We start from the raw sequence: 23618 nt of genomic DNA, 5'->3' as shown, positions 1-23618 counted from the left end.
GGGATCATCCACCCATGGACTCAGTAAGATCCTAGAGAATAAACTATTGGATAAACTAACTTTTTTGTTATTTCCATTTTAAGTCTAAGAAAATTATGGTAAATAGTATATATATATATATATATATATATATATACATATATGTGTGTGTATATATATATACATATATATATATATACTTTTATAAATTACAAGTTATATAAGTAGAAAGGGCACTGTGTCAATCCAGTCATCTTTCAGCCACAGATTTCTTGTCCTTCACACAGGATGCTCCATATCCTGACTTCACCATTTACTGGTTAGTCTTCTCCCTCTCCATCAAGTTCTAAAAGTGCCTTATCTCTTCCAGGATCAAATACAAAATCTCCTGCCTAAGTTTCAAAGTCCTCCCCACCTAGATTAGAGGAATCTAGGGACACTTAGCTGCTGACTATTCTTACCTCTGGACCTCACCTGAAATGGTCTCTTTTCTGTCTTCCTCCTTGCTTCTCTGGTTTCTTCCTTTGATGCCACTTCCTTGGAGAGGACTGCTTTCCTGGCTTCCCTTCTCCTCCTCCTGCACCCCTCCCTCAGTACCTTTCCTTGGCCATGCCCATGCTCTCCTAGGGTTGAGGGCAGCATGACTGGTTACAAAGCTGAGGCACAGGAATAAATCTGATTGGTTGAAAGGGTGGTATAGAGGGCCAATGAGGGCCCTCTTCTCCTGAGTCTAAGAAGTCATCATTGAGTCCAGGCAAAAGGCTGTGGCCCAGACATTTGGACAGCAAACTAGGCTTCCTTGTAGGATGTCTTGGTGGTATAAACATACTAGATTTATGTCCACTTGTGTGGACACATGTCCACACATTTATGTCCACTTTGTCTCTCCCAGTGGAGAGTTTGGGGGGAGAGCCAGAAAGGCTGAGGGAGAAAATCAGGGCAGCAAAGGTGAATGAAGGAGAAACCAAGGCAGCTGGGAGCTGAGGAGCCTCTTTTCTGAGACCAGGAATTACTAAGTGTTAATGGGGACCTTGGGGCCCAGGGGATTGGGGGGGAGTGTTGGAGGGACCTGCTAGCACTGAAGAACAGGGCTTGGGGGGGGAAGGGTCCTGAGGTCCATCTTTGAGTGATTGGAGGAAAGGGATGAACCTGGGGGACTCCAGGACTGGGCAGGGGGTGCTTTGGGGACTACGAGGCCCCTCCCTGATGAGCTCCATCTGTGGAGCTGAGATGGCTCTGCTTTCTGGAGACCAGGAGAGCCGGGTCCCAGGGTCAGAAAGGAAGTGAGCGGAGCGAAGTAGAAGACAAGAAAGGGGGTTGGGACATTCTCTGGGAGGAAGAGGAGTGTCTCAAGGTCCTTGGCCGAGTCCCCAGGATGAAAGGGCCTATCCTGGAGCCTCAGGGACTGGGTGGAGGAAGGCTCTTAGGACTGGGGGCCACCCAAAGTAGCTGCCCTAAGCAGGAGACCTAGGAGCAGAGCCCCCCATTCTAGCCCCCAACCCCTTGAAAGTGCCATCTCGTCTATGGTCTGCTGAGTCCATACTCTGAGAAATGAAGATCAAAGGTCTTTCTTACCAAAATGACCAGGTGGGGCAGCTAGGTGGCAAAGTAGATAGCGCACCAGCCCAGGAGGACCTGAGTTCAAATCCAGCCTCAGATACTTAATAACTACCTAGCTGTGTGACCTTGGGAAAGTCACTTAACCCCACTGGTTTGACAAAGAAAAAATGACTAGGTGTCATTGGGGGTGTCCGGAAGGTTTCTTGTTCTGGTCTTGCCAGGGAGGGCATCCTTCTAAAGACCAGACACACCTCTTCCAGGTGGCAGTTACATATTTAGATGATGCAAGGTCAGCTCAGAAGGAAGTAAAGTAACTATCTGACATGGCTAGCGCAGAAGAGAAAGCGTAATTATTTGTTGGCATACCATTCTTCTCTACCTAACATTTCCTCTGCTACAATAGAACTGAGTCTGGAAGGCAAATATCTGGATATTTGCAGTTTTTTAAAGTTTCCAATCCTGGAATCAAGTTGAAGAATGAAAAGGAAATTAAAGAACAGATGGAAAAGACACTATCCTGGGATTAAAGGATTAGATGTAATGACTTCAGGACAGTTTTCCAGCTATGTGCTCATTGAGAAGCAGAGACTGAAGAGAAAGCAAAGAAGAGAAATACAAGTTGCAAATAATTATGAAAAGTACCTCTGAGTCTATGGTAAAATTAATTATGATCAACCCTATGACTGTGAAAACCTTAATAACATAAGGTTAAAATAAAATGACAGAAGATAGGGGTTAGATATTTTTTAAGTTTTATTCTCAAAGATCCTACCTCTAAACCTTAAGGTGAAAGCCATTTAGAAAATGAGCACCCCTTGGACTGGGAAAGGGTGAATTTTCATACAGAAACAGAGAATAAGGAAAATCATTAATCTTCTTTGTGCCCTAACCATGAAAGTTGCACAAGATCTCTGCTCCTCAAAGACTTTGCAATGTGACCAATTTGAAGGCTGAGTACTCTCTAAAGAAATCTCTTTTACCAGGATCATAGTTTTGAACAATTATTATATTTTAACACTTTAGGAAAAAATACACTTGCAGACTTAAAGGCTTATTGTAATCATCTATAAATGTCTAGGGAAGGCTTCTTCAGATCTACTTAATGAATCCATGCTAACATCTTCAGTGTCCATTGGCATGTATACCTGTCTATGAGAAGAAAACCAAATTGATGAGGTTCAAAACACAAATGTTCTTAGCCTTAGACTTTTTCCAAGTCAAGATATAGGGTTAGGGGGGGCGGCTAGGTAGTGCAGTGGATAGAGCACTGGCCCTGGAGTCAGGAGGACCTGAGTTCAAATCCAGCCTCAGACACTTAATAATTACCTAGCTGTGTTGCCTTGGGCAAACCACTTAACCCCATTTGCCTTGCAAAAACCTAAAAAAAAAAAAAAAGATGTAGGGTTAGGGTCAGGTAATCAGGGTCATGCCGATGAGGGACAGTAGCTCAGAGAGCAAAAATTAATTAAACAGGGACATAATACAGAAACTTAATCTTTCAGGGTAGGGCAGGCATTTATTGTCTTGTCTTGTACCTACCTAGGAGCAGGGATTTATTCATTCCTTACTGGGGAGCAAAGTCCTTCCCAGAGGTTCAATGACTTTATCAAAACCAGGAGTATCAAAAATAAAAACAGTGAATATACACTCAGGAATATGAAATTAAAACAATTATAAGGAGTTATTTTGCCCAATTCCATGAACAATAAATTTAACAAATTAAGTGAAATTGCAGAACATTGACAAACATATCAATTTGCCTCTATTAGCAAAAAAGGAAATAGAATCTCTAAATAGACTTATTTTAGAAAAAGAAATTGAATAGTCCATAAATGAGTTTACTAGTAAGACTGCATATATTTGTATCAGTTTGTACAGGTGTGTTTGTGTATGTAGTGCTTGGCAAGTTGTTTCCTCTTTTCTTTTTCCACTCTTGGTATTTCCAGTGCTTCCCTACCTGTTTCTCAGTGAACTAGATACTTAATAAATCCTTGTTGACCTGACTCAGTCCTTTAAAAGGTGAACTTCAGGTGGGCTGTTGTGTCATTTGCAGTGGGCCCAGAGATTGACTGGGAGTGGAGAGATACTAGAAACAGCTGCGGTTCTTTTTGAGTGAGGAAATCACAGAGCTCTGTGACCTAGGAAGGTAGGAATAAAATGAAACTTTTATTACAAAGGTTACCTCAATAGGGAGAGTTGGACAGCCAAGTTTTCCTACGGAGGTTAAGAGAATCCTTAAGCAAAGACAAAGGGGCTATGGCAGTTGCTATTAGCACTCTGAGAGGCCTGTTGCAGCCCAGCTGCTAATGGGGGGAGATTACAATATCACTTTCTGCCCAAAGCTCCCTTGTTTCAATTTCAGTCATGTCAGACTCTTTGTGACCCCATTTAGGGTTTTCTTAGCAGAGTCACTGGAGCGTTTGGCCATTTCCTTCTCCAGCTCATTTTACAAATGAGGAACAGGGATAAGTGACTGGCTCAGAGTCACACAGCTGCTAAGTGTCTGAGTCCAGATTTGAACTCTTATCAATGAGTCTACCTGATGCCAGGCCCAAAGCTCTATCCACTTGGTCCAAAGGAGGGAATGCTTTATGCTTCTTTGTATCCTCAGCACTTAGCCTCGAGTCTGGCCCAGAGTAGGGGCTTCATCCCTGTTCAAGGGAATTTGAGGCATTTTCTTATTTTCTGCATTCCTGGACATAAAACCAACTCTAACCAAGGAAGAAAGGCCGGAATCTCTTGAGGCTAAGATAACTCAAAGGTTTTTCATTTTGATGCATATTATTCTGGGTGTTGATTATATAATTTTCATAATCAATTGTCAAATCAAAGTAACTTCTTTATTGCTGAATGGTTTCCCAAAAATCCCAGTAGGAAAAAGGTGTAAAGCATAATAGTAATATAAACAATGCTATAGATTAACCTCGAAGTACAGCAACCCCCCCTTCAGAACAGAGAGGAGGGAAATTCCAGGGCAGGAGGAGCAAGGCATAGAGGAGAAGGAAACTTGTGGACTGTTGTTGTCCATCTTTGAATCTCAAAGAAGACCTGGACATCAGGGAGGTGATCTATGATATGCAAATGAATTGGATTTACAGGATGGGTTTTTTACAAAGTTACTAGTCTCACTTTTTCCTCCAGAGTCATCTGGGTCCAGTAATGAGATATGGATCAGGATGACTGGAGATCCTCTGGACACAGTGGAAGATCTTGACCTTTTAAAGCTAAAAGTCCCTTTTAGTAGGAAACAAAACTGCAAAGGGGAACCTGGAAGTCGCCTACAAACCATCCCAAAGACTAATGGAGCACAATTTGTCTTATCTGAACCACTTTACATCATGGAGTAATAAAATTCACATCCTAGGAATATGTGCGACTCAGCAGAGACCCTCTAGAACAGGGCTGTCCAAAATACAACCTGCCTTCATTTTCACAAGCAAAAAAATAAAATACTAATTTGCATGAACTGCATATTTAGATTTTTTAATTCCATCCCTAATAAATAATCTCAAAATTCTAACACTGGATTAGGCATAAAGATTCTCCCTGCATATTATGAACACATTCTGCCTCCTCTAGCTTAGCAGCTGGGAAATATACATATTGGAGAAACTGAGGTGATTCTACAGAATTTGGGCTTTGAACTCTATGAAGGAAAACGAATTGTGCAATTTAGTTTAATAAAATAATTATTTGGTAGCTTGATTGGTATGGCACTGAATAAGTAATTTAACTTGGTCAAATTATCATTTTTATTATATTAACTGGGCCTTACCATGAGCAAGTGACATTTTTCTGATTGTTTAGATCTGACTTCATTTGTGTGAAAAGTGCTTTGTAATTCTGTTCATACAGTTTTTCTTGGGAATGTAGACTCCTAAGAATTTGATGTTGTCTGTAGTTACTTCAAATGGAATTTCTCTTCTCATACTCTTGGACTGTACTTTTATAGAAATGCTGATGATTTATGTGGGTCTATTTTCTATCCTACGTCTTAGCTGAATTTGATAATTATTTCAGTTATTTAGATGATTTTCTCAGGTTCTCTAAATCTATCATCATATCATCTGCAAAGAATGAAGATTTTTCTTCCTCATTCTTCTTTTATTGTTTTTTTAATTAAATCTTTTTTTTTTTTGCAAGGCAAAAGTCACTACTTGCTGAAGGTCACACAGCTAGGTGATTATTAAGTGTCTGAGGCTGGATTTGAACTCAGGTACTTCTGACTCCAGGGCTGGTGCTCTAACCACTATGCCACCCTTCTCTTACTGTTAAAGCTAACATTTCTAATACTCTATTGAATAGTAATGATGATAGTGGATATCCTTGTTTCACCCCTGATCTTATTGGAAATGCTCCTAGTTTATCACCATTACATATAATATTTTTAGGTAGTTTTAGACAGATACAGCTTATTATTTTAAGGAAAACTGCCTCTATTCCTATACTCTCTAGTGTTTTTAGTGAGCAGCTAGGTGATACAATGGATAGAACACTTACCTTGGAGTAAGGAGGATGGGAGTTTGAATCCATTCTCAGACACTTGCCACTGTGTGACCTTGGACAAGTCACTAAACCCTGATTGTCTTGCATCCAGGGCCATCTCCAGTTGTCCTGATTCACAACTGGCCATTGGATTCAGATGACTCTGGAAAAGAAAATCAGGCCAGTGATTTAGCATAGCACCCCACTCACTCAAATCCAATTCACGTGCTTCTCATGGCATCACTTCTCTGATGTCATGGTCTTATTTGAAAATGAAGGACAAAACATCAGCGTTTTTAATAGGAATGGATATTGTCAAGGTTTCATCATCATCTATTGAGATAATCTTATGATTTCTCTTAGTTCTGCTATTGTAATGTTCAAATATGTTGAGTGTTTTCCTAATATTGAAGCATTCCTGATTACCTGGTGTAAATCCTATCTCATCATGATATATCTGCCTAGTAGTAACTTGCTGTAATCTGTTTGCTCAAATTTTATTTAAGATTTTTTGCTTCAATGTTCATTGGGGAGATTGGTCTATAATTTTCTTTGCTGTTTTGGTTCCTCTTGGTTTACTTATCGGCACCATTCCTGGTCTCATAAAAGGAATTTGCAAGAACTGCTTTTTTTTTTTTTATTTTAAGGCTATGGGGGGGTGAAGTGACTTGCCCTAAGTCACACAGCTAGGTAATTATTAAGTGTCTGAGGCTGGATTTGAACTCAGGGCCATCCTCCTCACTCCAGGGCTGGTACTTTATCCACGGTGCCACCTAGCTGCCCCCTCTTCCGCTATTTTTAAAAATAGTTTATGTAGAATTGGAATTCTCCTTAATTCCAATTATGTAGAATGTTTGGTAGAATTCAGTTATAAATCCATCTGGCCCTGGAGACTTTTTCTTAGGGAGTGTATTAGTGGTTTCTTCCATTTGTTTTTCTGAAATGGGGTTGTTTCTAGATTTTATTTCCTCTTCTGTTAATTGGGCAGTTTCTATTTTTGTAAATATTCATCACTTTACTTAGATGATCAGATTTATTGAGATAGGGTTGGGCAAAATAGCTCAGATTTTCTCCTTCATTTTCTCCTCACTGGTGAGTTCACACTTTTCATTTTCAATTCTTATAATTCGGTTTTCATCTTCCTTTTTTGAATCAGATTAACCAAAGGTTTATCTAGTGTATCGATGTTTTCATTTCTTTGTTGGGGCAATGACTCGCTAATTCGGTATTTAATGGGGCCTGGCAGGTGTTCTTTTTTCTAGCCCCTTATTCCTGGAAGCACCGGCGGCACGAAGCTGCCCTGCGCCCCGAGTCTGGGCGCGGCGGGGCGCTCTCAGACGGAGGGACGCGTCTTCCCGGGATGTGGGGTCTCCTCCTCCCGCACCCCCAGTCCCGCCGGCGCCCGCTCCTCCCGCGCAGCTGTCACTGCCGTCTCTGGTCTTGGGAGAAGCTTGATCTTGTTCTGGGGGGCAGGAGATGTGGGGCCGGGGGGCGCAGCTGGTGGGGGGGCCCGGGGGGAAAGCTGGGGGGGCTGGGGGGCAGCTGGTGGGGGCCCGGGGGGCACAGATGGTGGGGGGCAGGGGGGCAGATGGGGGGGCCGGGGGGCAGCTGGTGGGGGGGCCCGGGGGGGAAAGCTGGGGGGGCCGGGGGGGCAGCTGGTGTGGCCGGGGGGCGCAGCTGGGGGGGCGGGGGGGGCAGCTGGTGTGGCCGGGGGGCGCAGCTGGGGGGGCCGGGGGGGCAGCTGGTGGGGGCCCGGGGGGCACAGCTGGGGGGGCAGGGGGGCAGCTGGTGGGGGGGCCGGGGGGCGCAGCTGGGGGGGCCCGGGGGGAAAGCTGGTGGGGCAGGGGGGCAGCTGGTGGGGGCCCGGGGGGCACAGATGGTGGGGGGCAGGGGGGCAGATGGGGGGGCCGGGGGGCAGCTGGTGGGGGGGCCCGGGGGGAAAGCTGGGGGGGCCGGGGGGGCAGCTGGTGTGGCCGGGGGGCGCAGCTGGGGGGGCGGGGGGGCAGCTGGTGGGGGGCCCGGGGGGAAAGCTGGGGGGGCTGGGGGGCAGCTGGTGGGGGCCCGGGGGGCACAGCTGGGGGGGCAGGGGGGCAGCTGGTGGGGGGGCCCGGGGGCACAGCTGGGGGGGCCGGGGGGCGCAGCTGGGGGGGCCCGGGGGGAAAGCTGGTGGGGCAGGGGGGCAGCTGGTGGGGGCCCGGGGGGCACAGATGGTGGGGGGCAGGGGGGCAGATGGGGGGGCCGGGGGGGGCAGCTGGTGGGGGGGCCCGGGGGACAGCTGGTGGGGCCGGGGGGCACAGCTGGGGGGGCAGGGGGGGCAGCTGGTGGGGGGCCCGGGGGGAAAGCTGGGGGGGCCGGGGGGGCAGCTGGTGGGGGGGCCCGGGGGGAAAGCTGGGGGGGGCCGGGGGGGGCAGCTGGTGTGGCCGGGGGGCGCAGCTGGGGGGGCGGGGGGGGCAGCTGGGGGGGGGGCCCGGGGGGAAAGCTGGGGGGGCCGGGGGGGGCAGCTGGTGGGCCCGGGGGGCACAGATGGTGGGGGGCAGCTGGTGGGGGCCCGGGGGGCACAGCTGGGGGGGCCGGGGGGCGCAGCTGGGGGGGCGGGGGGGCGCAGCTGGGGGGGCAGGGCAGCTGGGGGGCGGGGGGGGCAGCTGGCGGGGGGCCGGGGGACACAGCTGGGGGGGCAGGGGGGGACAGCTGGGGGGGCAGCTGGTGGGGGCCCGGGGGGCACAGCTGGGGGGCGGGGGGCGCAGCTGGGGGGGCAGGGAGGGCAGCTGGGGGGCGGGGAGGGCAGCTGGGGGGGGCAGCTGGGGGGGCTGGGGGGCACGGCTGGGGGGCACAGCTGGTGGGGCCGGGGGGCGCAGCTGGGGGGCGGGGGGCGCAGCTGGGGGGGCCGGGGGGCGCAGCTGGGGGGGCCGCACCCCCAGCTCGGGAGCTCGCCACTTCCCTTCTTCCTCAGGAAATCTCTTCTCTTGGGCCTGAAGGCCGCGCCCGTGGCGGGGGAGGGGCGCCGTCTGGTCAGGGCGGGGCTTCCGGGGGGTCCGGACCCCCCCCCCCCCGGGACCCCCCGCCCCCCCCCCCCCGCCTGACTGCAGACCTGAGGGGAGGAGCTGCCCCGTGACCCCCCAGGCCCCGCCCCTCGGCCCGCCAGGGACCGCCCCCCCAAGGGGCGGGGCTTCCCTCCCAAGGTCCCGCCCGTGGGCGGGGCAGGGGCGGGCACGCGCTGTGATTGGCGGACAGGAGACGGGGGGGCCGGGCGGGAGGGCCTTTCCGGCGCGGGCCGGGGCTCCCCTCTAGTCACCCCTCCACGTGTGTCCGGGCCCCTGAGCGGCCCCCCGAACCCCTCTCAGCCTCGGTCGGCCTCCCGGACCCTCGGGCTCCTCCTCTGACCTCATGGTGAGTGTCCCTCGGACCCCCCCACCAGCCCCCACTGCTCACGTGACCGCCCCCCCGCGGCTCACAGGACGGGGCGCAGGGACAAAGGGGGGAGGGGAAGGCTTTCGGAAGTTTGCGGGGCGCCCAGGCGGGAACACAGGGGCGGGCCCCCAGACCCGCCCCCCCCAGGGCCGCCACGCGGGCGGGGTCCCTTCTGCCGACCCCCACCACAAGTCCTCCTCGGAGCCAGCGCCCCCCAGTATTGTGGGGGCGCCCCGGAGAGGGCCGCAGCCCTGAACGGGGACCGCCTCTGCGTGACCTTGGGCAAGTCACTGCACCCACTGCCTTGCGTCGTGCCACAGTCTTGGGGACCCCATTTTGGGGACCCCACTCCGGGCCGAGATCCCGGGGGGCCCAGGACTGCTCCGGAGCCTCCCAGCCAGGAAGTGCCTGAGGCCAGATGGAGCTCCTGCCGAGGGGTCTCAATAAGCCCCCTCCCTGGCCTTGAGAGCTTCCCAGCGCCCTGCCTGTGCCCTTGCTCACTGGGCAGCATGGGTCTGCCCTGCCTTATCCAAGAAGACAAATGGCAGGGCTGTGACCAACCAGGCCAGTAGGAGCCGAGGATGGCAGTCCTTGGGAGGGCCTGGGGTAGCTACTTGGGGATGTCAAGTTTCCTCTGAGCTGCTTCCAGTCTGCCCCCCTCATAGAACCAAGCCCCCTCTCTGAGGAGGGCACGCCATGCGGATGGTCCTGGGCCAGCGTCTCCCAAGCTGCACAATCAATTCTAAAACTCTTCAATGAGACCTTCAGGCTGTCTCGGTGACCCTTCTTCTGATCCCCTTGTGAGCACTTGCCCTGGATGTGTTCCCCATAATATAGTTTTTTGGACAGGCAAGCCTCTGGAATTCTAACAACACATCCAGCCCTTCATAGTTGCACTCTCTGTAGTAATGGTGAAATGCTCAGCAGTTTAGCTCCAGAAAGGACCTCAGTGTCTGGGATCTTCTCCCACCAGGAGGTCTTCAGAATCTTCCCAAGGCAATCTAAATGGAAGCAATTCAGGTTTCTGACGTGGCGCTGGTAGACGGTCCAGGTTTTACAGCTATAGAGCCATGGGGTTGGCACAGAGGCTCTGTAGACCTTCAGTTTGATAGTCAGTCTAATACCTCTTCTGTCATCTATTAAGAGCCTCCCAAATACTGAACTAGCTCTGGCAATGCATATGTCCACTTCATTGCCAATGTGGACCTCCTTGGGAAAGACACTGCCAAGGGAAGTGAACTTGTCCACAGTATTCAAAACTTTTTCATTTGCTATAATCAATGATGCCACATATGGGTGGTATGGCACTGGCTGATGGAGCACCTGGGTGTTCTTGGTGTTTGTTGTTAGACTAAAATGAGCACAAACAAGAGAGGATTGATCCATACTTTTTGTTGCATCTCAGCTTCAGAGGCTGCATTGAGGCACAATCATCTGCAAACAGAAGACCATGCCCCAACACTCTCTCCACTTTTGTCTTGGCTTGTAACCTTTTCAAATTGAAGAATTTGCCTTCAGTACGGTAGCTGACTATGAGGCCATGTTCAAGTGAAGTTGTTTGATAAAATGGCTAAAAACATCACACTAAAACAAGAACACATCCTTATTTTACTTCATCGGTGACTGGAAAATCTCAAGAATTTCATCTGCTATCCAGAACCTTGAATGCATGCCATCATGGAACTAATGTACAATACTGATGAACTTCTCTGGGCAACCAAATTTTGACATAATTTTCCAAAAACCCTCATGACTGATGGCACCAAAGGCCTTGGTCAGATAGACAAATGTTGTATACTGACCTCTGTTCTGTTCCTGGCATTTTTCCTGGAGTGGTTGGGCAGCAAACACTTTATCCACTGTTCCCTGTCCATTTCTGGCTCTCAGGGAATTGACCATCTTCCAGGTGAAGCATCAGTTTTTTGAAAACTCTGGCAAGAATCTTATCAGCAATGACCAAAAGAGTCCTGTGATTATCACAGGACTATCTATTCCCTTCACCTTTATAGAGATGGAAGATGGAGGCATCCTTGAATTCTTGAGGGATAACCTCTTCATGCCATATAACCTGGAAAATTTCAGTCAGTTTTTGGCTGAGCAACAGACCCCCCCCCACCTTATAGATCTCATCTGGAAGAGAATCAGCATCTGGCACTTTGCCACTTGAAAGGAGTCTAATGACATGCAAAACCTCCTCTTCAGTTGGAACTTCAGTTAGGGTTGGATTGATTTCAATTGAAATAAACAGTCAATGACTTCTGCATTGATTGATGATGCTAAGAACAGTATGGAAGTGTTCAGCCCATCTCTCCAGGATCATGTCCCTATGGTTAATGTCCATCCATCGATACTGCATAGTTGAGATGCACCATTGGTCTTTGGCCCATAAATAGCCTTCAAGGCATCATAAAAGCACTTTCAGTCATTCACCTCTGCTTCTTACTCTCTGTAAGCTTCATTGTACTTTATTTGTGATGCAATTAAAAGCTGCCTTCTTAGAAATGCATGAACCATCCTGCTGGTAAACCCTGTGAAGTTCTCTTTGGCATTCTAACAAGACTGACCCTACAACCTTTGGTCTTTGATCTCCTTTGCCTTTGTTATCAGGATACAGTAAATACGGTTATCTCTTCTCACCTTAAGCAAAGATCCTTCATCAAGTCCTTCCAGCATCCAGTACTCTTTGATGTGTCATGGCCCTATTTCAAGCCTATGTTGTAATTCTATTAGACGGTCTGACCTTTCTATGGTACCAATTTCTGACCTCCAGACCCACAACCATTTGTCTGGAATCCTTTCTTCTCTCATCCTGCTTCCTCTTTCCCTATATTAAAGGAGCTATGTCAGATTCCTCTTTTCAGGAGTATCTCTCCCAACTCTCAGCCCACTGTGCCAGCACAGTGCCCCATAAAATGCCAACTTGCCTGGGAGAGAGTTTGTGTCTTGTGAATTCCTTCACGGACCGGCACCCATTATGGTAGTGGGAACCCCAACCATACTATTAAGTCTTCCTCATCCTAGGCCCAGAGCTCTATCCACTGTGGCAGGCTGTTCCTCCTTGAGGCTGTTTAATCTTTCTTTGTAGCCTCAGCAGGTTGATTACTTCCTGGCTCTTATAACTGTCTGAATTAACATGCTTGAGTCCCAAGTTCAAGAGAATTTGAATCATTTACTTATTTTTTGCATTCCTAGATATACCAACTCTAGACCAGGAAGGAAGTCCATTGTGAATCAAGGGTGGTTCCTGTGAGGCTCAGGAGCTCAAAGGTGATCAAAGGAAACAAGTGTGACTTTATCAGTTTCATAATCTCTGGTCAGATTGGAGTGACTTCTTTATTGGAGTATTAGTTGCCCAGAAATCCCAATAAAAGAAAAATGTAAAGCATGATAGTAACAGGAACATTGTCACAGCATTAAAACAAGAAACAAGATTGCAAAATGACATTAATTCAGTTAAATTCATTTCTGAATTATCTTAAACTGAGAAATCACTTCATGCATCTGTTTGTTTAACACTAGACTGAATTCAGAGTAGAATAGAGTCATTCTGATGCAATTACTTATTCCTACTGCTCCTAACCAATAGTCTTAATTTTACTTCTTTTTATCTTGAAGATGTGATCTGAGTCAAAAACCTAATTACCAAATGGGAGGGCACAACTGACTTTCCATAAAATTTTGTTAGGAGAAAATCCAATCAAACCTGTATTTTTAGTTACAAACAGTATTCAGAATCCCACTTTTCACAAGAGACTTTACTACTAGCACCCCTAAGCATAGGCCTCCCTGCTTTCACTTGTCTGGGGCTCACATTTGATCTTGCAGGGATTTCTGCTCAGAAAGGGGATGTAGGGAGTTCCAGAGCAGGGGGAGGGAAGCATGGTAGCTGTAGGCAAGAGAGTGTTGATACAAAGAGTCCAAGAATATGTCAAAAAAATCAAAAACTTTAAACTGGGAAGCCAGGATTTCTCAATGATCTTGGCAAGTAGGAAAGAAATGTTAGTATAGGCCCAAAAAACAATCATTCTGGGAGAGAAGACTCTCAGGGACTCTGGCTCAATCTGAGTCCATCAAAGACCCAAAAAAGACCAAGTGGGCTTGACCTGAGACACTTTGTTAGTCGATCAGCATCATTGATCATATCAAAAATAAAACTTCAAGAAGTCATATGATAATTTCAGTAGACTCTGAAAAATCCTTTCCCAAAATACAGTACACTTTTCTTAGTAAAAACACTAGAAAACATAGGAATAAATGTTTTCCTTAAAATGAAAAGGATCTAACGTGAAGGTGAGATTTCCTTAATCTTACATTTCTCAACCTTTAAGGTTTATGAGTCTCTTTCCAGGTCAGCATCGGAAGATTGACTGTCTGTGGAAAATAGAACATAAGGGCACAACCTTATCCTGGTTCTATTCACTTTACTATGCATTAATTCAAGCGAGTCCAGGTTTTTCAGTCAGATGTTTTATCGAAGAAATAATTATGATGAATAACATAATGGTAATTTTTCTTATAGAAAGGTTCACAAATATCAGAATCTCTGTAAAGTGAATTCTATCCTTATGGAAAAAGAAGGAAATGAAATGGAAGACTATCATTTCTGAGTGTATTGGCAAAGCTCATTTTGTACATATAGTAGTTGGGAAATATAGAGGATCCCTCCCAAGTTTCAAGATATTTTATAACTGGCCAACCTTTCCCATATATGGCCCATCAATAGGCCTCTTAATTCATTCTCTTGACTCTTTTCTCCCAAGATTCTAGAGTTCTGGGGCTTGCTTCAATCTTATATTCTTCCTAAGAAACTGACAACCTTTTTCTGATGAAAGTCCTCAATGCAAGGTAAATAAATACTCCTTTTTTTTTAATTAATGAAGTAACCCTTCCTTCTCCATCACTGAAACTTCTTTTTTTTAAATTTACTTAGGGCAATGGGGTGAAGAGTGACTTGCCAAGTTCACACAACTAGGCAGTTATTAAGTGTCTGAGGTCAAATTTGAACTCAGGTCCTCCTCACTCCTGGGCTGGTGTTCTATTCACTGTGCCTCCCAGTTGCCCCTGAAACTCTTGTTTCTTTGTAACAAAATATTATTTCTCTTTACAATCCCCTTCATGTTTTCTTTCTTATCACATTTCTGCCACTCAGGAAGCAAGCTAAATCTTTTCCTTATTGTTGTTCTCTTTTACATGATCACACCCTCCTTCCAGCCTCGCTAGGAGAATACTATGTGCTCAGCTTCTCACAAACTCTTCACAGAATTTTTTTTTAGAACGTGTCACTTATATTCCATCTGATAAGGAATAAATTGCACATCACTTTCTTCCTTTCTCCACCTACTTCACAGATAGAACACATATTTTCTCCCTGATTCCACTGGGAGACATTTCTCAGCTTTTTTCCATCTAATCATCAGCTCTTCATGACAGTTGACTCCAGCACTACACAGGGTGCTGCCTTTCAACAGATATCCAGATATCTCCTCTGGACTTCAGTTGCCTCTTGTAAATTGATGATGGTTAGACTGGGAGAATTCTCTTTTTTTTTTTTTTTTTTTTTTTAGGTTTTTGCAAGGCAAATGGGGTTAAGTGGCTTGCGCAAGGCCACACAGTTAGGTAATTATTAAGTGTCTGAGATGGGATTTGAACCCAGGGACTCCTGACTCCAGGGCCGGTGCTTTATCAACTGCTGCCCCTAGACTGGGAGAATTCTGAAGCATCCTTCAGCTCTTATACATCCTATACTTTTGATAATTTAGGAGTTGGTGACATTCAAGGATGTGGCTGTGGACTTCACCCAGGAGGAATGGGACACCTTGGACAATCCTCAGAAGGAGTTGTATAGAAAGGTCATGTTAGAGAATTCCCAGAACCTGCGCTCCCTGGGTAAGGACCCCTTCCCTGATAAATCTGAGTCTCCATTCCATAGAAAGGAGGAGGAGATGGAGGAGATGAATGCTGGTCTCCTGTGTCCAAGGGATAAGGTCCTCCTACTGTCCAGTTTTCCTGTCAAAGCTCTTTGTCTCCTGGTGTGATAGGAGGAACCTGAGGATTTCCTGGGTTGCTTCTGAAGCTCTAGGAACCTTCAGGTCAAAGATCAAATCAGTGTGGAAGCATCTCAGATGTGGAACTAATCTCAGAGGTTATTTAGTCTGACCACCACTTAACTTGGATTATCAGCACTGATGGGGAAAACATAAATATGTTAGAACATAGTGAAATGATTCTCAAAAATGGAACATTTCAGAATCCACAACCCTTTTCCTGAAGAGAATTCAAGTGCAAGCTTATCCCTAACTGATTCCTTACATCCAGGGCTTCCAGTTCCCAGAGAAGATGTGATCTCTTATTTTGAGCAAAGGGGAGTGCCCTGGATGCTGGAGCAAGACCCGAGGAATCCCTCTCCAGGTGAGTGAGGTGAAAGTAGGTGGATGAGAGATGTGTCATGACACAAGTGCTGGTTTTGGGGTGGGCAGGAAAACCTGCCTTGGAATTCATTAAGTGACTTTTCCTTGCCAGGCCCTAAGCATTGGGATATTAGGAGAGGCAAGGGCCATCCCTGCTCTCTTGGAGCTCTCAGTCTGGAGGGGCAGGCAACATGTAAATATCTATATAAAAACCTACTGTGGATAGGATAAATTGGAGCTGGTCAACAGAGGGAAAGCCCCAAAGTTAAAGAGGCTTGGAAAAGGCTGAGTGTAGAAGGTAGATGCTAGCTGGGATTTCAGGAAAGCCAAGTCAAGCTTTCTGGGCAACAAGGAGAGGGAGGAAAAATCTCAGGAGTTTCTTGATCAAGGAACAGAAAAAAGGTCCCAACCAGTGGATTACAGTAAGTTTGTAGGAGAAAGTGAGTGAAGGAAGACTTGATGAGTAGGAGAGGAGTGGGTGATAAAGTGCTGTAATGGTTCTAGAGTGAATTGTATATTTGATCCTTTGGCGGGGGGGGGGGGGGGGGGGGGAGGTCACTAGAGGGTGATGAGTGACATGGTTAGGTGAGAACTTGACAAGTCAGTGGAAAAATGACCACATTTGGTGGGAACTTGAGACAGCCAGACTTGCCTCAATAGCTCAATGGTGGAGGGATGGGGGAGCTGAACTTTTGAAAGGGGCAGAGAAGGTGTTATATGTGAAAATTGTGACCCAGGTGTAATCACAGGATTTTGGAATAGATTGGACATCAGGATAGAGAACATGAATTTGGGAGTCAAGGAATATATGACGCTTCATTTCTGATCCACGACTATTGGTAAGATGCCTCAGATAGCATTTAAAAAAACAGGAAGAAAGGATAGTTGGGGAAAAGAAAATGAATTTTCTTTTGGACATAGTGAAAGGAGAACCAGGATATAGATGACAGAATAAAATGGGATTATTATTGTCCCCCTTAAAGGGACTTTAGCGAGCAGAGGGATCATCTCATCAGATACTGAGATCAACAGGAAAATAAGGCATCTGACTGATGTGACATGAAGCGAAGATAATATTTAATGAAAGTTCAGTTTTTCAGTGAATTAGGAGACCAGGTTTTCAGATGATAGTATGTGGATGGAGGAAGAGGGGGGCAGGTTAGCCAGAAGGGACAATGGGAGAGGAATGAAAAGATTGTGAAAATTTGCTGTGGAGAGTGGCATAGGGAGTCACTTAGGGAAATGTCAGAAGATTGCCTTGCCATGAGGAAGGCCCAGTTGAGATGATGCTGTCTAAATTTGTAGTGGACCCAGGGAGCCCAGTTTCATGATTTTCTCTGAGTGAAGGGAACTGCCATATTTGGATGTCATCCAAGGCTTAGTTTTGGTCACATTGTCAGTGCTAGTCCCTTTCCTAATCTCTGTGACTCCATCTCTGTCCCTTTCTTGGAGAATCATTGACCAGGTTCATAATAGGTGACCAACACCTTGGTTCAGGCAGGTAGAGATTCTCAGGTTATCCATCATAAGAGATTCTTCAGGAAATGAGATGGAAGCTCCTGTGAGCTTCAGTGCTGGGTCTGGTCAGGTTTCAAGTTCTGTCTGAGTTCAAAGATGACAAAGGTCTAAGAAAAAGAGAGAAATATGACTGAGGCCAGAACTTACCTTTGACAACTAGTGAAGAATGCAGAGATTGAGCTAGAGCCCTCAGGCCTCGTGTCAGCCCTAGGTTCAGTCAGTCCGTTGATCCATAAACATTGATTAGGCAGCATCAGTCAGATTCTATAGAACATCATTCTGCCCCTGAGTATACAAAGGAAGGCAAAAGTCAGTCTCTGTTGTCCCTGAGTTTACAGTCTCCTAAACAGAAATAGAGATAAGATGAGAAGCAACAAATCATGAACCCCACTCTTAGCTGGTCCAGATGGAAATACATTTAGTTCAACAGGGACATGAGGAAAGAGGAATGAGTGTAACAGTAGTGTAAGTGTAAGAAGAGCAGAATTAGAGAGTAAAGAGTTGGAATCAAAATCATGATAATAGTAACAGTACATGTATTTTGTTATTGGGTTTTGTTTTTTGTTTTTTTTAGGTTTTTGCAAGGCAAATGAGGTTAAGTAGCTTGGCCAAGGCCACACAGCTAGGTAATTATTAAGTGTCTGAGACCAGATTTGAACCCAGGTACTCCTGACTCCAAGGCCAGTGCTTTATCCACTATGCCACCTAGCCGCCCCATATTTTGTTATTGTTCAGTTATTTTCCAGTCGTTTCTCTTTGTGGTCCCATTCAGGATTTTCTTGGCAAAGGTACTGGTAAGAGTTATTTGTCATATTCTTTCCAATTTATTTTATGAATGAGTTAACTGAAAGGGTTGCCCAGGATCACACAGCTAGTTAAGTTCTGAGGCTTTATTTGAAGTAAGAAACATAAATCTTCCAAACTTCAGATCTAGTGCTCTATCCTCTGTACCAACTAGCTAGCATTTACATACTTAGGTTGGTAGTGTGATATGCACTTTATAAATATGATCTCACTGAATTCTCCTTAATAAAATTAGGAGTTATTTGCAAATATTATGCCCATTTGACAAATGAAGAAACTGAGACCATAGAGGTCTTTTTTTTTTAGGTTTTTGCAAAGCAAACTGGGTTGTGGCTTGCCCAAGGCCACACAGCTAGGTAATTATTAAGTGTCTGAGACCAAATTTGAACCCAGGTACTCCTGAGTCCGGGGCTGGTGCTTTATCCACTATGCCACCTAGCCACCCCCATAGAGGTCTTTGAACAAGGTCAACAGACTTAACAGGTTGGAGAGGTTGAGATTTGGATCTGCCCAAATAACCTAGCATGCTATTCATTGTATTACCAGTGGTTTTCTGATCTTTCCAGAAAACACTGAAAAAATTCACATATGCATGGGCTGGAAAACAAAAGAAGAACTTGGCAAGCTCTTTTGCTGAGGAGTAGAAATTCAGTTTTCTTTTTGATAATTGTTTTTTAGCTCTCTAACCCATCAATACAATGAATTGCTAGTTACTTTATGAATTTTTTTTTTGCCCTGACTCATGACAAGTAGTGTATTGATGATGATGAATGTACTGGGAGGTCAATTGTAAGTTTTTGTTGTTTTTTCAAACAGTGTTTACTTTTAAAACCACCTTTGTTAGAATAGAAATTTCTTTAGGCTTCAGTTTCTTTTTCCTGTACCTGGTAAACCAGGTACACTCTTACTGAACCTCTGCAGAATGGTTAATATGCATTGCCAGACAACTCCTTGGAGAGATAGCCAAGGAGACAAATAGTCATAGAAGTGGGAGATAGCTTCCAATAAGGAAGGTCTGTGCATGTCAGTAACAAGGTGAACATGGAAGTTTGGAAAGTTTGGAAACAATTTGATGATAAGTTGAAAGAATATGTTGTACTTAGTCTGAAGCAGATATGATATTGCTGGATGATCCCCAAAAACGTTTGATCGTTTGGAATCAGTGCAGAAGGAATCCTATTGAGTGGAAACCAGAAGTGAAAGATGTCTAGTAAACAAAATTGGGCCTTTATTTACTGCTTGAGGTGCCACTAATAAATTTTTAATTCAAACCTCTTCGACCACCATCTAGACCCTCCAATGGCTTTGTGAGCCACTAAATGGGAAGTACTGCCAAAAGAGGGATGGGGAACCAAGGTCTCTACTTCCTTAGAAAAAAAGATGATGGACTCAGGTTCCTCTATGAGATGCATCCTTTCAGAAATGGTTGCTGTCATTCATTTTTTACAGTTGTGTTTATTATAAGAAATATTTTTAAGTGAACAGAGACATTTATAAATAACTTTTTATAGGTCAAAGAAAGTAATGAGCCAGAACAAAATTGCTTTTGCTTCAGGTAAATACAAGAAGTAATGCTGGCATTCCTCCTGTAATCTCAGATACTGAAGCAGAATTAAAAAGACTAAAATTGTGAAATAATAGGTATACTTAGTATTTGTTTACCAAAGTGAAGCAGCTAGAGTCAAAGTGGAGGCAATTTGTCTAGTGCTGTGAACTGCCCAGTCACAAGGTTTTAGTTCCAGTCTCAGCTGCTGGTATTTGGGTTAAGGCATTCTGTACCATTTGGAACTCATGACCCAAGTTGTGAGTCTAATGAGAATGCCAGCCCTGCTTGTTTGACAGGTTTGTTGTTAGAAATCAATGTGATGGTATATGAATCACTATGTAAATTAAATCATCCTACAGATAATCTAATGTGAGCTTATAACATTTCCAAATGATTGGGGCGGCTAGGTGGTGCAGTGGATAGAGCACCGGCACTGGAGTCAAGAGTACCTGGGTTCAAATCTGGCCTCAGACACTTAATAATTACCTAGCTGTGTGGCCTTGGGCAAGCCACTTAACACCATTACCTTGCAAAAATTAAAAAAAAAATTTCCAAATGATGGTTTCTCTTTGCCCGATGAAACATTACGTAAATGAATTTGTGTTCCCCCCAGTGAAGGATAGTGGATAGAATTATACATCTGTGTATATGTGACTTTGTATGTATATTTAATTTTTGTTTCCTTTAGATGGAGAGATAAAACTTGACATCAAAGAGATTCCTGCAGAGCTTAGCCTTTCAGAGGAAAAAAGATTCATGAATAATGGTCCCTATGACCACACAAGGAGAGAAATATGTGTTGTATTTCAGAATAGTCGCACTGTAGAAAAACCATTTGAGTGTAATCAATGTGGAAAAACTTTTCAAAGGAAAAATAAGCTTGTTAAACATCAGAGAATCCAAAATAGAGGCAACTCTTATGAATGTAATACTTGTGGAAAGACTTTTACAAAAAGGGTCAGTCATCAGAGCATCCACACTGGGAAGAAGCCTCCATGTAGTCAGTATGGAAAGACTTTCATTGAGAGATCCAGTCTTGCTGATGTACAGCAGAGAATCCACAGTAGAGACAAATCTTATGAATGTAATCAGTGTGGAAAGACTTTTACAACAAGCTCCTATCTTGCTGTACATCAGAGAATCCACACTGGAGAGAAATCTTATGAATGTAAACAATGTGGGAAAAGTTTCACATGGAGCTACAGTCTTGTGGTACATCAGAGAATTCACACTGGAGAGAAACCTTATGAATGCAATCAATGTGGAAAGACTTTCAGAACAAACTCCACTCTTGCTGTACATCAGAGAATCCACACTGGGGAGAAACCTTATGAATGTAATCAATGTGGGAAGACTTTCACAAAGAACTCCAGTCTTGCTGGACATCAGAGAATACACAGTAGAGACAAATCTTATGAGTGCAATCAGTGTGGAAAGACTTTCATTCACAGGTCCAGTCTTGCTGTACATCAGAAAATCCACACTGGAGAGAAATCTTATGAATGTAAACAATGTGGGAAAAGTTTCACATGGAGCTCTAGTCTTGTGGTACATCAGAGAATTCACACTGGAGAGAAACCTTATGAATGCAGTCGATGTGGAAAGCCTTTCAGAACAAGCTCCAGTCTTGCTGTACATCAGAGAATCCACACTGGGGAGAAACCTTATGAATGTAATCAATGTGGGAAGACTTTCACAATGAACTCCAGTCTTATTGTACATCAGAGAATCCACAGTAGAGATGAATCTTATGAATGTAATCAGTGTGGAAAGACTTTTACAACAAGTTCCTATTTTGCTGTACATCAGAGAATCCACACTGGAGAGAAACCATATGAATGTAATCATTGTGGAAAGACTTTCATTCACAGAGCCAGTCTTGCTCGACATGAGAGAATCCACACTGGAGAGAAATCTTATGAATGTAAACAATGTGGGAGAAGTTTCACATGGAGCTACAGTCTTGTGGTACATGAAAGAATCCACACTGGAGAGAAACCTTATGAATGCAATCAATGTGGAAAGACTTTCAGAACAAGCTCCAGTCTTGCTTTACATCAGAGAATCCATACTGGGAAGAAACCTTATGAATGTAATCAATGTGGAAAGATTTTTTCACAGAACTCCAGTCTTGCTCTCCATCAGAGAATCCACACTAGAGTGAAGCTTTATGAATGTAATCACTGTGGAAAGACTTTCACACAGATCTCTAGCCTTGCCTTACATCAGAAAATCCACACTGGAGAAAAACCTCATGAATGTAATCAATGTGGAAAGACTTTCATTCATTTCTCCAGTTTTGCTAGACATCAGAGAATCCACACATGAGAGAAACCTTATGAATGTAATCAATGTGGAAAGACTTTTCATTGGTAGCAATAATCTTACTGTTCATCAGAGAATCCATACTGGGGAGAAACCTTATGAATGTAAACAGTGTGGAAAGACTTTTCATTCATAGTTCCAGTCTTTCTAGACATCCGAGAATCCACACAGGAAAGAAATAAATCTTATGAATGTAATTGTTGTAGAAAGACAATCCTTGCTCCAGTTTTACTGTCCATCAGAGAATCCACAAGTGTGCAAAACCTTATGAATGTAATTGATAACTGCCTTCTGGGGGGGGGTGGGGGGTGGGGGGAGGGAAGCAAGATTGGGGGAAAAATTATAAAACTTGAAATAAATAAAACCTTTCTAAAATTAATAAAATAAATGATATATAATTATATAGTAAAAAATATAAACGTTAACTTATAAAAAAATGAATGTAATTAATGGGGAAAGACTTTCATTCAGAGGGTCAGTCTTGCTGTCCATCAGAGAACCAAAACCTGAAGAGAAATGTTATAAATGTAATCAGTGTGAAAAACTGTATGAATAAGAAGTCATTCATATGAAGTAGAGAAGTTCTTAGACAGAAGAAAATTACTGAGTACCAACCATATCCTGAACTCAGTGTGTGAATACCTTCAGTCTGGGATCATCTCTGATTTTACAATAGAGAATTCTAATAGGACAGGAACCTTATGTTTGCACTCAATGGGAATATGTCTTTCTCTGGAGGTCATTCGTAAAGGGTAAATTTTTTTGTTGCTAAGATGGGGGCATAAGAATAAAAAGAAAATTACATGATAACATATTTAAAAGGAATAAGTTGTATCTAATATTAAGAAAAAGCTTTTTTTCCCCCTTAAGTTCATAATAAAATTACTTAATTTAAAGTAAATGGGATCATTCAAGGAGCTTCCTCCTTCCACTAGGAGCCATGTCCATGTCAGTGTGGGAGGGGTGGGGAAGTTCTGGCAGGTGATATTGGGAGTGACCCAGGTCAGCATATCATAGCTTTCTGATTTCCTCTTCTGCTGGTGCCAAAGACTAGAAACATTGTAATGGAATCCATTACAGAGGTAGCATCAGCCTGTAAGCAGGACAAAGGATACATCCAGAGTCCCTTTTTGTCCACAACTGTGGAGAGGGGGTACATGACCAGAAATTGTCATACCCCCTGATATGACCAGTGTAGTCAGCTCCAGGTTAGTGAAAGAGAGAGAATCTTGTATTACAGATCAAATGGGTGGAATGAGACCAGTCCCTTGTTGTCCACAGCCTGCGATATGGCAGATGATGTCCAGGGGCCATAGTCCCTCTTCATGTGACACCAAGGCCAGTACCCTAAAATTGTCCTTACGGCTACCTTGAAGCCCACAGTTCCAGTGGCAGAATACAGCAGCTGTGGAGCATTCCTAGAGCCCTGGCTGGTGAGTGCTGTGGCAGGTGAAAGATTAAATGGCTGAGGGGAAAAGTCCATTGACAACTGACCAGGAGTTAGTTTGGGGCCCTTTTTTGCTTCTGTGAGTCCCTCTTGGTTAGGCAAATGGCTGTCAACTCTGCCCACAGTATATCATGGCCTC

General features: G+C 44.9%; 2 protein-coding genes across 2 annotated transcripts in view; one reads left to right on the top strand and one right to left on the bottom strand.

Moving 5' to 3' along the window:
- LOC141510149 (uncharacterized) overlaps window positions 1–23618 on the bottom strand; it is a 207937-nt gene that overhangs the window by 129372 nt on the left and 54947 nt on the right. The window lies entirely within an intron of this gene.
- Window positions 9298–22317, top strand: LOC141510157 (uncharacterized). Its single transcript, XM_074220178.1, is given in 5 exon segments — window positions 9298–9411; window positions 15192–15318; window positions 15748–15840; window positions 20396–22071; window positions 22073–22317. Coding segments are annotated over 5 exon segments (1995 nt in total). The 5' UTR covers window positions 9298–9408; the 3' UTR covers window positions 22169–22317.

This window comes from Macrotis lagotis, chromosome 1 (assembly GCF_037893015.1).
Source record: "Macrotis lagotis isolate mMagLag1 chromosome 1, bilby.v1.9.chrom.fasta, whole genome shotgun sequence".
Classification (NCBI taxonomy): Eukaryota; Metazoa; Chordata; class Mammalia; order Peramelemorphia; family Peramelidae; genus Macrotis; species Macrotis lagotis.
The sequence above is the reverse complement of the archived record's forward strand: the minus strand, read 5'-3'. Positions and strand labels throughout refer to the sequence as shown.